Raw genomic sequence first — 16411 nt, forward strand, 5'->3', positions numbered from 1 at the left:
TCGGTGAAAAACGGTGAAAATTTTTGCCACATCACTATGTTGACAGCCAGAGAATTTTTACCATGCATTTACCATACTGGCTCGGTCGAGCACTGGGTTAACCGGTGGCACAAGGTCGACAAAGTAGAACATGTTAACAAAGTTATGTTTGTTCAGAGCAATAGTGAAAAATAGTTAAACTGTTGTGACTCGTGACACAACTCAGCAAGCATTATGACTGGTGCCGTGTCCAATAAATTGCACTATACCTGGTATTAGCAGGATATAAGCTCATTATGCCTAGTTTACAGTATATCGGACTATTGTGAATGAGTGGGCGTGTTCTATCTTTAATTTTGCTCGGTAGTTATATACTTTCAATATGCCTCTGTTGGCCCGAATCAAATGACATCGCAATAAAGGTCTCCTGCGTCTGGTGACGAGCGAAGCGCAGTGCATCATGGGGGGTGTAGTTCTCGGCCCCGTGTTAGTTACGACCTGATGACGTAGGCGTGTTGCTGTCTGTTCGGCTACTTTCGCTGCGATCGAGTGAAGATGGCGGACTCGGTAGCGGCTGGTCCAGGGGACGAAAAAGAGACGGAAAACGAGGACAAGGATAGAGAGAAAGGGGCTTCAAATAATACGACGCGTGCTGAGATGAGCAGCGGCGCCTCCGAGGTGACGGAGACCCTGGGGTTTTACGAGAGGAACGCCAGTAAGAAAGACAAGAAGCGGAATCTCTCGGGTGAGCGCAGAGCCTGCCTACGGACCTGTCAAAATAGCTGTCGATGTTAGCCCGATTCCACCACATTCCGTCAGATGGTCAGCTTCCTGTGCAAAGTGGCTGCACAGAAGTACGTGACACTTCTAGTCGTGCTTATTTTATATATCATTAGCTGTCAATATGCGTGCCGCCGTGAATTCGGACCAAAAGGCTAATAGTGTCGGATTTAGTCAGCCAGCCAGCCTGTAAGTCGCCGGATCGTTTTTTTTTACCGCACTGATCTACGGTGAATACAGGATAAATGTGAGGGGCTCCGTGCACAGTTTGATGTAGCATCTTACACCCAGCATGCCTGCGCAGACGCAGCGGACGTCTGCGTTTTTATTTCATCTGCGAGGCTTCCGTGGCTGTTGCATCCTCCAGGGTCTCTGCTTTGCCCTCACTGGCGTCAGGTCGCCTAGGAAGCACGGCCAGGAAATTCCGCCGGCAAGTCTAGCGCCGGGTCCGACGGGTCATGTGAGGTTCCTCTCTGACGTAAGCAGGACGACCGTAAACACTGTGTACTGCTGCTTTGCTGCGCCTGTTTCGACCTACACTTGACCTGTTTTTTTTTTTTGCTAAGGATGGATGAATCGGAAGAAAGGCGTGCCCTGCACCTGCTGACCTTCTTTAGGGATGAACCCTGTTGCAACGTGCGTGCAAGGGCGCAATAAGGAGCATGTTAAAATTGCACCTAAACCCTGCAGGATCGGTGGGAGTGGGTTGTTCAGACCATGGCAAAGTTCGGTACTGCAGGTCCACCAAATGTATTAAAGAGGACCTGTGTAATTATCGGCATGAAACCGTTCCCTAGCATTTGTTTGCAGAGTGGTCTCAACCTCCTGACTTTTTCGTTTAAACTTGAGTGAGCAAAGAACTGTAGCCTTGGCTCATGCACCGCCAGACTCCTTATCATCCGCGGTGACTGTTTGTGATGCGTGACTGGCCAAAGGATGGCCTGGGGGAGCCCAGCAAATATTTGCCCAAATACAATCGCAGCGCAGCCTCTTGGCAGGTGTGTCTGTGGCTGCAGACAGAGGGATTGAGCTGTAGCCTGCAGTCTTAATTCTCTGCAGTTCATATTTTATCATGTTTATCTGCATCGGTGCTTTACGGCGTCAACCTGAGAGCAAAAAGCAATGCGTATTAATCACTCTCAGCACAATAATCTGACTTAACTGCTGACTCAACCCAGACGTATGACACTGACATCATGAATGATCTCTAGCTGCACAGTTCTACTCTCGACCATCCACCCAGCACCAGAGCGAGGGACAGAAACTTTGTTGCTTGTAATAAATCTTATATAACAGTGTTGCATCAGATGTGACCTCTACCGTGGGTCAGATAAGGAACACTAAACTGGGCCGATAGTTGCTTCAGGTTTCCCATGTAAAGGTATTAAGATTTTGCTGTTGCGTGAAGTGTGCAATTGGCTCTCACCACACTGTTTAGTTTTGGATGTCTCCATAGTTTAAGAAACTGTAGCTGTGCAAACTAGTTGTGCAATGATTTACAGTTACAGTAATTAGCAGACGCTCTTGTCCAGCACTTTCCAGTGTACCTCAGTGCTTTGAAGTCCTTATCTGACATCTATACCTGTATTTTGCTTTTAATATCGGTCTTAATGGCCCCCTAACACTGTATTTGAAGTCTCTTTCTGAAACTCGGCCACTTTTAGCGGGCCGCACTATGAGGTATCCCCAGGACGCGCCGTTTCGGTGTGTGTAGCTTTAAATGCAAATGAGGAGGAGAGAGGCATATAGAAGTATTTATAGAAAAAATACATTTGTGTGCATATTTACATCCAATCACCAAGCAGCTGCAATGCTTCACACGTTAGGAAGCCAAGCCGGTCGGTGGAGATAATTTTTTAGGGGAGCTCTGGGTGGAAAAAGCATGAGAAACGGGAGGTAACCTGTCCCCTTATGACAATTTCTAGCCACCGCAGGACCATAGACAGGCTAGGAGAACTCCTATTTTAATAGGGACTTGTATATATCACAAAGTGAAATTTTCATGATAGGGCACCTTTCAACCAACAAGCGCTCTTTAAGAGAGACTATCGGCTATGTTACATAGCATCACAAGTCCTATTTAGCCATATTACGATCAGATTGTTCTTCACGATTTCTTAGATTAAAAGTAGAAGGAAACGCAGCAGGAATAATGCCATGGGTGATCATATAATTCCAGTGCAGATCAAACTGCTTAGGTTGCCTGCTGCTTTTAAATTGGATTTTCAGGTCCCTGGGTCCCCTCTTCATTTTTGAAGCTTTAAATTCGGGCAGAATATGTGCCAGAGCATGCTCGCTACTTAAAGGCACAGGATGGAAGGAGATTTTTTTTTTTTTTCTGCTACGAACACTGTCGTGATTAGTTTGTGATTCATATATCATCACAGGGATTTGCTTCTGGTTGTGTTATGTTTGCTTTCCGTTTTTTTACAGTGTTGGAAGCGGTCAGGTTATGTTCGGCCTACAGTAGCATGGCATGCTGCTCATCCTCCACGTTTGTTATTTTGTGGTATCTATACGGCTGCGTCCACATGTCTATATTATGTGGAGAAGACTGATCATACACTGTGTGCGGGCTTGCTGTTCCCTCTATATTACTGAAGTAAATCAGGCCACAAGGCAGACAAGAGTGTGAGTGTCTGGATTCTCACTCTCATATGGGATGCCGTATGGGGTATGGAGAACACATGGTTTGTGCCCCCCTGAAATCAACAAGTCCCTCGCCGTGAGGAGTCCCAGAGGAAGAAGCTTCTGTCTCTGTGTGGAAAAACCTGGAGAGACGCAGCTGGTAGACAATTGACTGTTCCGATACAGGCTGTTCTTTTATGAAGAGTGCTGCTGGGTCAGACGAGAGTGTGTGTGTGTAAATGAGAGAGACAGAGACACACAATGCACGCACCGTTGGCATTAGGCACAGAGGAAAAGCCTTTGTGATCTGTATGGCGTTCTCTGTGTTGACGCTGTGTTTGTGTTTTTGTTTGTGGCTGTGTGTCCTGAAAGCAGATCTTTCTCTGGTGCGCTTCATCAGAGCTGAGCTGACCAGGGGGTACTTTCTGGAACACAACGAGGCCAAATACACGGAGCGCAGAGAGAGAGTCTACACCTGCCTGCGTATACCTAAAGAGCTGGAGAAGGCAAGTCTGTAATGGTTTTCATAGGAAAGAACGCGGGCTGTCCAGCGTTCTCACGTCCAACGCCCCTGTCTGTTGTCATGTGATGTCCAAATAAATACAATTTCCTTTAATGTTTCAGCAGAGCTGAGACCTCAGATAGTAGAATTTTCTACAGCCACTAGAGGGAGCAGGTTGGCCTAGTTTTACAACCGTGGGAGAACAACTGCTATTTGTTAAATGGTCATGGACCTCTGAAGATAAGAGGAACTCTTTAACATGAATCCCTGGAGAGAAATAAAAGAAAGACAAATTGCAAGATCATTGGACAGGTTGAGGTCAGCAAAGGTCCCTCAAGGTCCAAGGACAGCTGCTCTTCACTAGGAATCTTTTTCTCTTTTAACCGTGTTTTTCAGCCTGAAATTTCCATGTCTCCATTTTTTTTTGCCATCGCAATAAAGCCTGCAAAATTAGCAATTTACCGCATATTTTCCAAACCTACTGCATTATTTTTACCAAAATGACCAAAAAACCCTTCATGTAAAGTCACACCTGTTGTGCAACACCTGCTGGTGGCAGTATTTGCTCGACAACACTGCTGTCACCTTCGCAGCGTTTTAATCAATAATGCCAAGCACGGGATGTTGCCTGAGGAAGCCACCGAATCCACCCCCATCCTCTCACCCTCGTCCCCTGTCTCCCTGCAGCTGATGATATTTGGGTTCTTCCTCTGCCTGGACGCCTTTCTGTACGTCTTCACTCTGCTGCCTCTCAGAGTGCTGCTGGCCCTCATCCGTCTGCTAACACTGCCCTGCTGCAGGCTCAGGTGAGCATCTCCACACACGTTCACGCATGTGGAGGGATCAGGCCTATAAATGTGTAAATCACTCCTCATACGGCAGCACAAATGTAATCTTTCTTACCACTTCGCTGTCAACCCTACACTCTTCCTGTGGGCCCAGCAGCTGGGTTGTGTTTCACTGTGTGTCTCCCTGTCCGCAGGGCTAATATGCCCCTACTGCTGAATGAGCAGGTACTGTACACACGTGCAGAGGCTGTTCTGCCCCAGCGGCTGCTTTTTATTGTCGCTTTAAACAGCAGGGCTTTGTTTTATGACTCCAGGCTCTCAGACCGTACACCCACATTTATTCTTCAAGAATTTGCTGAAGCTTTCTGACACAAATGCACGCTTACTATTACTGTATGTTAATACACTGTGTTTATATACAGATGCATTTATAGTGCATCTAGACATATATCATTTTCCACCCTGCATGCTTTCAGGGATGATGTGTTGCCTCCAATGCATTCAAACACTGGGGTGGTAGTAGCCTAGTGTGCAAAACACTCACTATGAACCAGAAGACCACAAAATCACAGGTTCAAACCCCACTTACTACCATTGTGTCCCTGAGCAAGACACTTAACCCTGAGTGTCTCCAGGTGGGACTGTCCCACGCTCTGTATAAGTGCTGTAAATGTAAATGTGACTGTGGTCTGTGGCTATGACCGCTGGCTACCACAACTCCATGCACCTTTTCAATCAGTTTTCCCTGATTCATGACTCTGAGTCAGGAGCCAAGACTCAGATAGAACAATATAAGACTGCTGTTGCCATACATTATGTTCTCTTTACATTTCTGTATGCAGTTTACTCCAACTCCAACACACAGCGTCAGAATGGTTTTTACAATGTTTTAACAATGACAGGAATTAAGAATGGGTAATATTGCTAAATAATAAATTGTTTTTCTAAATCTTATGGTGTACAGGAATCACGTTTCTCTAACTATTTCTCACTTGTTAATACACTAATTTAAAATAACCTAACTGAATTATCCTTGTATTACATTACATCATGATCTTATGTATACTCTTCTGAACACCGTTCAGCACTGGTTTCTGTGCATGTAGTATCTCAATTCAGCCAGCAGATGGCATGCTTGCATTTAGGATAAACTGTAAAATAAATATGAACAAATATTCAGTCATTGTTAACAAAATAAATAGACAAGTGGATAAAATAGACAAAACATGGTGGCTTTTTAATAGTAAAATATTATCGGACCGATTTATCATCTCCTGACTGAGGAATTTGCAGCATGATGCTTGTACAGGCTCTTAGAGCACTAACTGCTGTGAGTTCTTCTAACTCTGTGCACTCTGTACATGCTTAAACTCATGTGTTACTGAATGCGTGAGGGAGGTTGACTGACAGCATTTAAAAAACAAAACTAATCTATGTATATTTGACTGTGCATGTGGCCCTGCAGTGGCACACGGATCCTGCAGCCTGCCCAGGTCTGTGATGTCCTCAAGGGTTTTATTCTGGTGCTGTGTTACTCCATGATGCACTATGTGGATTACTCCATGATGTACCATATGATCCGGGGCCAGTCTGTCATCAAGCTCTACATCATTTACAACATGCTAGAGGTACGTTTGCCGAAACACATCACACAGCACTCAATTTACTGATTGTTTAAGGGTTTCTGAGAATCGTGGTTCTCAGTAAATGTTAAAATAACTACCTGGTAGATCAAAATCCATGATTGGATTTGGATTAGAGAGGTCGGATTCGTTTAGTCCTATGGTGGGGGTACTGAAATGTTGAAATACCTCAAGATAAATAATTTGCTCTCAGGTTGCAGATCGACTCTTCTCCTCTTTTGGTCAAGACATCCTGGATGCTCTCTACTGGACAGCCACGGAGCCAAAAGAAAGAAAGAGGGCACACATTGGTGTGATCCCTCACTTTCTCATGGCTGTTCTCTATGTGTGTATCCTTTTTCTCTTCCTAGACACAAGCAGAGGGGGATATGAGCTGTCCAGCATTGAGTATACTGCACTCAAACATGCAGCAAGAAAGACAAAAACCTACATTCAATTCTATTTCACTAATCTTATTGTCAATAAAGACAGCGAAGTCATTGTGAAACACTGCAGCACAGCACACGGTGCACACAGTGAAATGTGTCCTCTGCATTTAACACATCACCCGCAGTGAGCAGCCATGCCAGGCACCACTGAGCAAAGTACCGTCCCCACACACTGCTCCACGGGCACCTGTCATGTCAGTGGCATCTTGGCAGTTCGGGTGCGCGGACCTGTCCGATAACAGGTCCGTGTCCTGACACTAGGACACCACTGACCCACACAGTATTCCTACTCTGGACATATTTTTCACATTACATTTGAATGAACATGAAGCTCCCATTGTACTTCAGTTTGAGAACTGTGAACAGACAATGCAGATATTTTCCTGAGCCTTTGTCTCCAGTCCTGCATGCCATCCTTATCATGGTTCAGGCCACCACCCTCAACGTCGCCTTCAACTCCCACAACAAGTCCCTGCTCACCATCATGATGTCCAACAATGTGGGTACACGATCAGGGTCTTATACTACTGAGTTTGGGGCTAGACTTGTGACATACATGTTTATTTCCTGACACTACATGGTGTATTCACTTGAAGGGCCTTTATAGAGAATACAGACACTTTGTTCAAGTTAAATCACTTTTTTTTTTGGTTAATCCTCACATGAGATGTCAGAACATTGTTCAGGGTTTTATTTGTGTGATTGCTGTCTGCAGTTTGTGGAGATCAAAGGCAGTGTATTTAAGAAGTTTGAGAAGAACAACCTGTTCCAGATGTCGAACAGCGGTGAGTCAGATGCTAATACACACAGACGTGTCAGAAAGAGATGGCTTGCACTGAAAAAATGTCTCATCTTTAAACTGTGTCCCTTTGAAATGGAAATTAGCCTCCAGCACAATTGAAAAGTCTGGTCTTATTTATTAATTCACATGTCATCATTTGATTCATAACTATTAATGTCTGCGAAACCCAGATTATTGTGTCTTTGGAATGAATGGCAGAGATGCCCTTTTCATTTTTGTGTGATCGTATTTATAATTTGCAGATATCAAAGAAAGATTCACCAACTATGTACTGCTGCTTATTGTCTGTCTCAGAAATATGGAGCAGTTCTCCTGGAACCCAGGTGATTAGCTTCCATTGTTTTTTCATACATGAGACATCTCTCATTTGTCTCTCATATCTGACTTTTTTGGTCTTTTTGTTCTAAAGTCAGACTACAATTGAATGGGTTCTCGGTTTGCATTCCTTGTTGATTTTGCATGTACCTAACATGATATTGTGGATACGTTGACTGCAGATCACTTCTGGGTGCTCTTCCCTGATGTATGTATGGTCATTGCCTCGGAGGTGGCTGTGGACGTGGTCAAACACGCATTCATCACAAAGTTTAATGACATTACAGCTGATGTGAGTATCCCAGCTCTTCAGTGCACTGCTGTGACAATTAACACAGTGTCTGTTATGTACTATCACCAGCACCATCACTTCTAATGCAGAAGTGGATTCACACCCAGACATGTGTGCTCAATACTGCTTTCTAGAGCAGGACAAAACCAGGAACCTGCACTGGCAGAACCCCTGTGCACTCAGTTAATATGACACCAGGTTTTCTGTTCTACTGACTTATACATAAGGTTGTGCCTGATTCCTTTTGGCTTTCAGACTCTTGGCTTATCTCCCTTTCTCCCTATGCAACCCATGTTTACGAGTTTAAAAGCGCTTAGAGTTAAGCAAAGAGTAAATCAGACTGTGGTTATGATAACGCTCCGGTGCTTTGCCACACCACCTCAATTTTATCCCATATTGCAAAAATCCACAGCTACTCAATCAGTGAAGTCAGATGCCCTTCCTAGAGAAGAGGAGATGACCGGGAGCCTCTAGGGGAGTAGTGAGATTGAGATGGAGTTGGGGAGAAGTAGAGAGGATTAGGTTGTGCTACCTGGCAGGGATTAGCCCAGTGGGATCTCAGTGGTGTTACAGTGTCTTACAGGCAGGAGGATTTGTGTCACCGCAGTGAGGACCACCCACACAGACACGCATACACACATTCTTTCCCTGGTTTCTTCTTCAAATTAGTTAGGAATCAAGAATATGATAAATCTTAGCTCATAATGGTTTTTACCAAATCAACATTTTTAAAAGCCAAGATATAAAAATAACAACATTTATTCTTCATGGCTAGTTATTAGAAACCATGTGAATTGTGATTTCATTTATGGCATTTATCAGAAGCCTTTATCCAGAGTGTCTTACAATCGGTAGTGACAGGGACAGTCCCCATAGAGACAGGGTTAAGTGTCTTGATTAGCAACACAACGGTAGTAAGTGGGGTTTGAACCTGAGAACCTTCTGCAATGAATAGCGTCTTTTTATTAGTGATCTTGGGTGAGAAGCAGCTTCATAGAGCACATATTTATATCCGTCATTTTCTTTATCGTTACACAAACAGTGGTCTATGTTGCGAATTATAAACTCATTGCATAACCTGGGGAGATTAACCTTCAGAGACCCTAGTTGTCAATCGGTCCCTTAGTTAGTCAAACTAACAAATTTGTGGACATATATAAATATTACACTGAATTATTAAGAAATTTCTGTGCACCATTAACAATAAATCATGCATTTTAATATACAGTATTTCATGTTCTTGCCGGTACAACATGGAAGGTTAACGTTTTCAGTAATTTTACATTATGTGCTCCTGAGTGGAAAGACGGGGTATTTCTCTGACTCATCTCTGACACAAACACACACACACACCAGCACACACAGCTAATTTAAGGTTCTTAATTCTCAACAGGAAATGTCTTGATCTTTGGAAAGCAGGCCAGAAAATCCCAGAGCTGTAACAAGTCACAGCTGTCACTGTCTTTGTGTGTGTGTTGTGCATGTACATTCTGTCTTCCATTTCAGTTTAATATCAGTCTGTGCTGCTGTCTTACAGGTATACAGCGAATACAGGGCCAGCCTGGCCTTTGACCTCGTCAGCAGTCGCCAAAAAAACGTAAGGCCATTTCTGAGGTGACCGTCTCAGTTCAGCTGTGCTTTTTACGTTTTAGTGTGTACTGGTTTATAGCGTTAGTAAATATGAGGCCTAGTGGACCATCATTGGGATTGTGTGTTCTGTGCTGCACTAGGCCTACACGGACTACAGCGACACTGTCTCCAGGAGAATGGGTTTCATCCCGCTTCCTCTTGCATTGCTGGTGAGTCGGTGATAACTAAGCAATAAGAAAGTGCCATCCTTTGATTAAACCTAGTCCTAAAGTAAAAGCGGAGAACTTAATAAAGTTACATTTATGGCATTTATCAGACGTCCTTATCCAGAGCGACTTACAATCAGTATTTACAGGGACAGTCCCCCCTGGAGCAACTCAGGGTTAAATGTCTTGCTCAGGGACACAATGGCAGTAAGTGGGATTCGAACCTGGGTCTTCTGGTTCATAGGCAAGTGTGTTACCCGCTGGGCTACTACCACCCTAAAGTTCTTCTGTAGTCTAGGATTAGTCCTAATCTTTGAATGGTAAAGAGACCCTTTATGTTGAATAATTAAATGTAAAGGCAAATGAATGGGAATGGGAATTGGTTTTACATTTGACTCAAAATGTCTTTATTTGCTTTAGCTCATTAGGGTGGTGACAAGCTCAGTCAAAATCCAGGGGTCGCTGTCTCTCGTCTGTGTGCTGCTGTTCTACCTGGGGTAAGCGATGTGTGTGTGTATGAGTGAGATATAACTCATATAAAAAAATGATACTGGATTAATGTAATAACTGTGCTGATAGTACTGCTGTTTAGCCTGGGGATGTCTCCTCCTCTCTCCCCTCTTTATCTGTTTGGCACGTGTTTCTGCCCGTGTATGTTGTAGTATGATCACGCTGAAGGTGCTGAACAGCATCGTGCTGCTGGGGAAGTCCTGTCTCTATGTGAAGGAGGCTAATATGGAGGAGAAGCTCTTCCAGAAACCCCCGTCAGCTGCCCCCAGCAGAACCTCCAGCAGAACCAACAGAGTAAAATACAACAGCAGCCCACCAGGTAACGACTGCAACCTCACACACTCAAAACATCGTGCCAGGTAACACACACACTATAAATACAACTGCAGCACACTGGGTATTATTATACACATTCTCTTTATCAAATGGAATAAGTTATAACACAGCCAATACACTTAGTTATTAATTATAGCTATGTCTATTATAACAATAATAAGTTATTTTTAGATATACAGACACAAATACATTAGCAGCCTTCGAAGCAGTCTTTCATCTAATACACAAACACACAGACACACTCCATATTGATACTAATATTTTATTATGATTCCTGTATATTATTAACTGAATAAAGAACAAAAGCTACTATGTATGCACATGCACGCACTATGTAATTGGTTTAATGTGGATTTATGATGTCTAACTTTCTGTTACAATGTATTGCCTTACATTCCCAAGAACTCTGCTTTGTCACTACTCACACCCTCAAACCCTCTTATCACTTTTCAGAAGCTTCTGGGTATATGCTGCATTCATGTAATTCCCTGTGCTTGGTTCACTTTTAATTCTAAATCACATTATGATCAATCACTAAATCATCTTCTGTGTTCCTAGTTTTGTAACAATTTCAATATCTGGATGGGCTTAATAGTTCCCATTTGAGTCTATTTAGTTCTGCACTAGCCTTGCAGGTTATTCATATAGACACATTTATGTTTCCCTGTGCTCCTATGCCCTTCCAGGTGATCCAGTGGAAGAAGACATCGCTACATCAGTCACTTCTCAGCCCATTCATAATGGCGATCACTCCACCTCAGTACTGCCCAACAGCGAATCAGATCAGTTCCTCACCACTCCTGATGAGACAGAGGAGAAGGACCTCAGCCAGGATGGCATGGAGCTGACACACAGAGCGCCCAAAAAAGACTTGCTGGAGATCGATCGCTTCACAATCTGTGGCAACCGCATAGACTAATAAACTCGTAAATACACACACACAAAGAAACAGACATACTGATATATATACACACACGGTGCAGCTGCCAGAAGCGCTGAGAAGCTCTAGCTGCCGGGGGCAGAAGAGTGGAGCAAATCACCAAGTTGTGAGGTTTGACGAGGGTTGGCATTGTGGCATTGAACTTCGATACCCACTTACTGCCAACCTGAGCCCCACTATCCCAGCCTCTGCAGCGACTGGCAGGTTATTTATTAAGATGCAGTGTGTCTAATTTATTATAGACTGGATGGAGTAAAGCCTAGAGTTCTGCATTTCAGTTCTCCCAAAACCCCACCACAGCCTTGTCACTGCTACTCCCAGACACTATGGTCGCCATAGAAACGGTTGGAAGTGCACCGCAGAGCTGGAGAGTGATTGAGGCTGAAGTGGACCAGCAACCCAAGACAGAAGGGGGAAGATGATGATGATGGTGTGTCTAATCAAAAACCAAAAAAAACAAAAAACAATGAAGGGTTCATATACACACAATCCCACTCACACAAATAAAGAGGGCGCCAGCTTTTCAGTCCCATAGCCTGTATCTCAGGTGCATTGTAATGAAGACTCCACTGTTTCTGAGTTAAGGGGGGGAAAACCCCATTACTGCTTAAAACAAGCACAGGACCCGATGATGAAGTAAAGTCAGGACAACTTTTTTTTGTAATATTTTTAATTCAAACAGGAAAAAGAATAGGAAACATTTCTGTACTTTTATATTCCATCAAATTTAATTGTATTTTAATGGGTGACACCAGTAGATCAATGGACACTAATCTGTCACAGCATTAAGAGAAAAACATTGATTGCTATTGCTCCTCACCAGGGGTGGTATATAGTGGACAGACATTTGAACAGTGATTCTTGACTGGCCAAAATGTGATTCCCATGTTTTTATTCAGTTGAGCATCTCTGGGGTATGTTGGAGAACCGACGCCCAGACTCTCAACATGAAGGATCTGCAGCTAAAACTTTGGCGCCACATACCACAGTCTACCTTGGTCTTTACCAGTGGTCTTTAATACTGTGGCCGAGTGGTGTAGATTGGATACAGCATGTAAAATACAAATAATTATGCATATGCGTCACATTTGCAATTGCTCCATATCAATGTACTCTTTACTCATGTGCCAGTATCACAGACTTTTTTTATGAGCCCTGCTGTCTTAATTATGAGTCTATAAATAATTTTCTACATTTGGCAATACTAAGGCCAGGTATTTGATTTTATTGCATTTAAGTGTAATAACTTGGAATGCAGGAAATGTTTGATTCCTGGTAAATTAGGGCAGTGGAGAATGCTATAGCTTTTCAACAGCTTTGTTTAAAGATGCTTTTGAAGTGATTGCAAGTATGATTTTTGTAATGGTATATTTAGTCTGGAACAAAAAATAGTAATAAGTACTGTTATCATTCCCCAGCAGAATGTAAACCACTATGGTAGCATTTTTCTTATACCTAGGGCACAAGAATCTTTACAAATGTAGTTAAAAAGGAACCACATTGTTTTTATCCGATATTTAGAAACAGGGGCATGTCCTAAAGAAAACCTTAAGAGAGCATTCTTTTTTTTTTTAAGGATGACCTGATGCTATGATTTTCATACCAGCATTGTCTGTTTTATTGCGCCTTTTCAAACGGTGGTAGCACTTCAGGGCTGTAGTGTAACAGTGCTAAACTTTTATGCAGGAAAAAAACTTGCCACCATGTCACCAAAGTCACTGTGGCAAATGTACTTGTTCTGCATTATCAGAACTGAAAGCCAATGAACAAGAAAGGGCATGGCACCATTAAAATACAGCCTTATGAGGTCGTGTGCAGCCATTTCATTCTGAATGCTTGTTAAAGGTACACATTTAAAAGACCAGTTTGTGCTAAATGTTTTAGTCATTTTTAATCAGAAGAGCTCAGAGCTGGTCATTACTGGTCGTATCATTGTGTTAAAAAAATGCATTATAAATGACAGTTAAGGTAAAGTGTTTTACATTAGCTTGTGTGTATGGCTAAATGTTGACATGAATTGTTTTGTTTTTGGTGCATCACTGAAACAGCAGTTTACATTTTCTGCATGCACATCAGTACCTTTACCATGCGTTCTACCACAGCATCATTAACTGTGCTGATTTTTTGTCATTCAACAAATTGTAATGAATACCTTTCTAAGAAAAGAATCATTGCAAAAGGAACTGGGTCAGAGAAGGCAGTTGGGGGGGTCTAATAAATATTTTGTTTTGTATATATATATATATATTTTGGTCTGTTTATTTTCCCTTCCAAGGCTTTTGTAAAAAAGGTTTGGACGCACCTTCTCATTCAATGTGTTTTCTTAATTTTCATGACCATTTACGTTGGTAGATTCTTACTGAATACATCAAAACTATGAATGAACACATGTGTTAACAAAAAGTAGAGACCTGACTTCCACAGTCACCGGACCTGAACCCAGTCGAGATGGTTTGGGGTGAGCTGGACCACAGAGTGAAGGCAAAGGGGCCAAATAGTGCTAAACACCTCTGGGAACTCCTTCAAGACTGTTGGAAAAGCATTTCAGGTGACGACCTCTTGAAGCTCATCGAGAGAATGCCAAGAGTGTGCAAAGCAGTAATCAGAGCAAAGGGCGGCTATTTAGAAGAAACTAGAATATAGTTGTTAAGTACATAACTCCACATGTGTTCATTCATAGTTTTGATGCCTTCAGTGAGAATCTACCAACGTAAATGGTCATGACAATAAAGAAAACACATGAGAGAATGAGAAGGTGTGTCCAAACTTTTGGCCTGTACTGTATAATGGGGCTACGAGACCCAAAAAGAACACAAAGCATCATCTCACGGGAGAGGAAGCGGAGCTGAAAGAGGCAGTCAGTCTTACACCAATTAAACAGGTTTGTGTGTCTGCTAGAAGAAGCCTCCGCCTGTCCCTGAATGGATGTCATCTTTCTTTGAAACCAGGGATAGGATGAACCCTTTCTTTTTGACCGTGTGGTTGGTGTATACCGGTAACAGGAGTCTCGACTGCAAGACGTGCAACTCAACTTTGATTACACAATGTACTTCCACTGTTGGGGACAAAGAGTTGAGGACAGCATGCAGTGGAAATTGGCCTGGAGAATTATTCACTTGCCGTCTTGTGGGAGCTCCGGCAGGGTGTGGCGCCAGCTGGTCTCAGGAATAACAGTTTAAGAGAAAATGAACATGAATTGTTAGTTATTCACATTCTTCAGTGTAAATGGACAGTTTTGGGTTGGCATGCAGTGTTATGCAGAAATCAAATTCGAGTAAGACATGCGACATGCTGCTGACCGCTGTGAACTGAAGTGTGTGACTATTCTCACCACCCTGACTTGGTGAGAGGAACCCATTTTTCTCTGGTTACTAAAGAACTACATCAATTCAGGAACCTCAAAAGTTTTGTTTTGGTGTCATTATTAATCTGTTTTAGAGTACATTTACACAGTAATCCAATCCAACTAGCCTGTCTGTCCCGTGATCCTGTCTTGGCCCCTCGGTGGTGGAACTTCCCCTTGAGGACAGAACAGCTCAGTCACTGAGCACTTTCAAACGGCAGCTCAAGACCTTCCTCTTTAGAGAATATTTAGATTAACTTGTAACCTTCTGACTTATGTAACTACAACAGAGTGAATAAAAAGATTGTATTCATAGTTGGGGGTCCTAGTGAACCAGAATTAATCACTTCATTAACTGTGACATGGAAGTCGCTCACAATCTGATGAGGAACTGACCCCAGATAAAGCGCTGGAACAAACTATACAGGGTGACAGCTTGTTGTGTGGGCTCCTAGTGTCTGGAATGCTATGCATATCATAAGCACAAATTAGGGGACTGGTTATTTTCATGTTATGTAAAAGAGGGCGAGTCAGTGACCGTTGATGCAGAATCACACTTTTGCTGCTTCTAATCGCCGCCATGGTAACTAAAGGAGCTGAACTGTGACCTCTGAACGCTGACCTCGGGCTGACAGGAGCGGCCAAAACATCTGTGACATGCAAATAATTGCTATTTCAAATCCACCAGTGAGCTGCTTTGAAATTCATCCCGTCTTCTGACAAGAGAAGCGAATGAGACCGGTTTGCGAGCCGTGTGATGCAGTGCCGGTGCGAGTTGGCGATTTCACCTTGCGATCCTTTTATTCAAGGTCACCGTGAATAATCCTGTTTGATTTATATTTTTTATTCTGTTACAACTCACTCTTGTTCATATCCTGTTTACATGTAAATCTGCTTAGAAACTGGAGAGACTGTGCACCACTGATTCTACAGTGAAGGTTCCTTTGTCTGATTTCTGGCTATTGTGTCCTTCATAATTATCCATCCATCCATCCATGGCGTCCATACAGCCCCTGGACAAGGTATTGGTTCACCGCACACACACACACACACACACACACACACACACACACCCCACCCATCACACCCTCCATTATGTTGAATGTTTTGTGACACAAAATCCTCTCTTCGCCGAAGATGATTCCAGCAGAACCCTCTGAATACTTACTGTTTATTCTAGGAGGGATTTTGAACACATGAACTTGAGTGTGTACCTGTTCTGAGAGTTCAAAAGATCAGGAGAGGGTATGCTGGAGGGTTTGTTGTGTGATGTAATCGTGAGTCTGAATGTTGATCCATTTCTACCAAATGATATAACCCTCTTAATCT

The 16411-nt window shown here is 43.0% G+C and overlaps 1 protein-coding gene across 2 annotated transcripts; it reads left to right on the top strand.

Moving 5' to 3' along the window:
• The first annotated feature begins 502 nt into the window (after positions 1 to 502).
• Positions 503 to 13978, top strand: LOC114787690 (transmembrane anterior posterior transformation protein 1 homolog). Of its 2 annotated transcripts, none has more exons than XM_028975493.1 (14): positions 503 to 724; positions 3760 to 3893; positions 4577 to 4695; positions 6143 to 6305; positions 6514 to 6649; positions 7150 to 7247; positions 7464 to 7533; positions 7793 to 7873; positions 8048 to 8157; positions 9695 to 9754; positions 9888 to 9956; positions 10374 to 10450; positions 10616 to 10782; positions 11486 to 13978. In XM_028975493.1, exons 1-14 carry the CDS (start codon positions 535 to 537, stop codon positions 11716 to 11718), a joined length of 1707 nt encoding a protein of 568 aa, XP_028831326.1. In that variant the 5' UTR covers positions 503 to 534; the 3' UTR covers positions 11719 to 13978. The 2 variants fall into 2 exon arrangements, with proteins under 2 accessions (XP_028831326.1, XP_028831327.1); XM_028975494.1 differs by having other exon boundaries at positions 3763 to 3893.
• The last annotated feature ends 2433 nt before the right edge of the window (positions 13979 to 16411 follow it).

Source organism: Denticeps clupeoides, chromosome 4 (assembly GCF_900700375.1).
Source record: "Denticeps clupeoides chromosome 4, fDenClu1.1, whole genome shotgun sequence".
NCBI classification, from domain to species: domain Eukaryota; kingdom Metazoa; phylum Chordata; class Actinopteri; order Clupeiformes; family Denticipitidae; genus Denticeps; species Denticeps clupeoides.

Bases quoted from the DNA above. Each gene is read 5' to 3' on its own strand.
- LOC114787690 (XM_028975493.1), top strand. From the start codon at position 535: ATGGCGGACTCGGTAGCGGCTGGTCCAGGGGACGAAAAAGAGACGGAA. The intron at 725-3,759 runs GTGAGCGCAGAG...GTGTCCTGAAAG, and splicing joins CAAGAAGCGGAATCTCTCGG to CAGATCTTTCTCTGGTGCGC. The intron at 7,248-7,463 runs GTGGGTACACGA...TGCTGTCTGCAG, and splicing joins CCATCATGATGTCCAACAAT to TTTGTGGAGATCAAAGGCAG.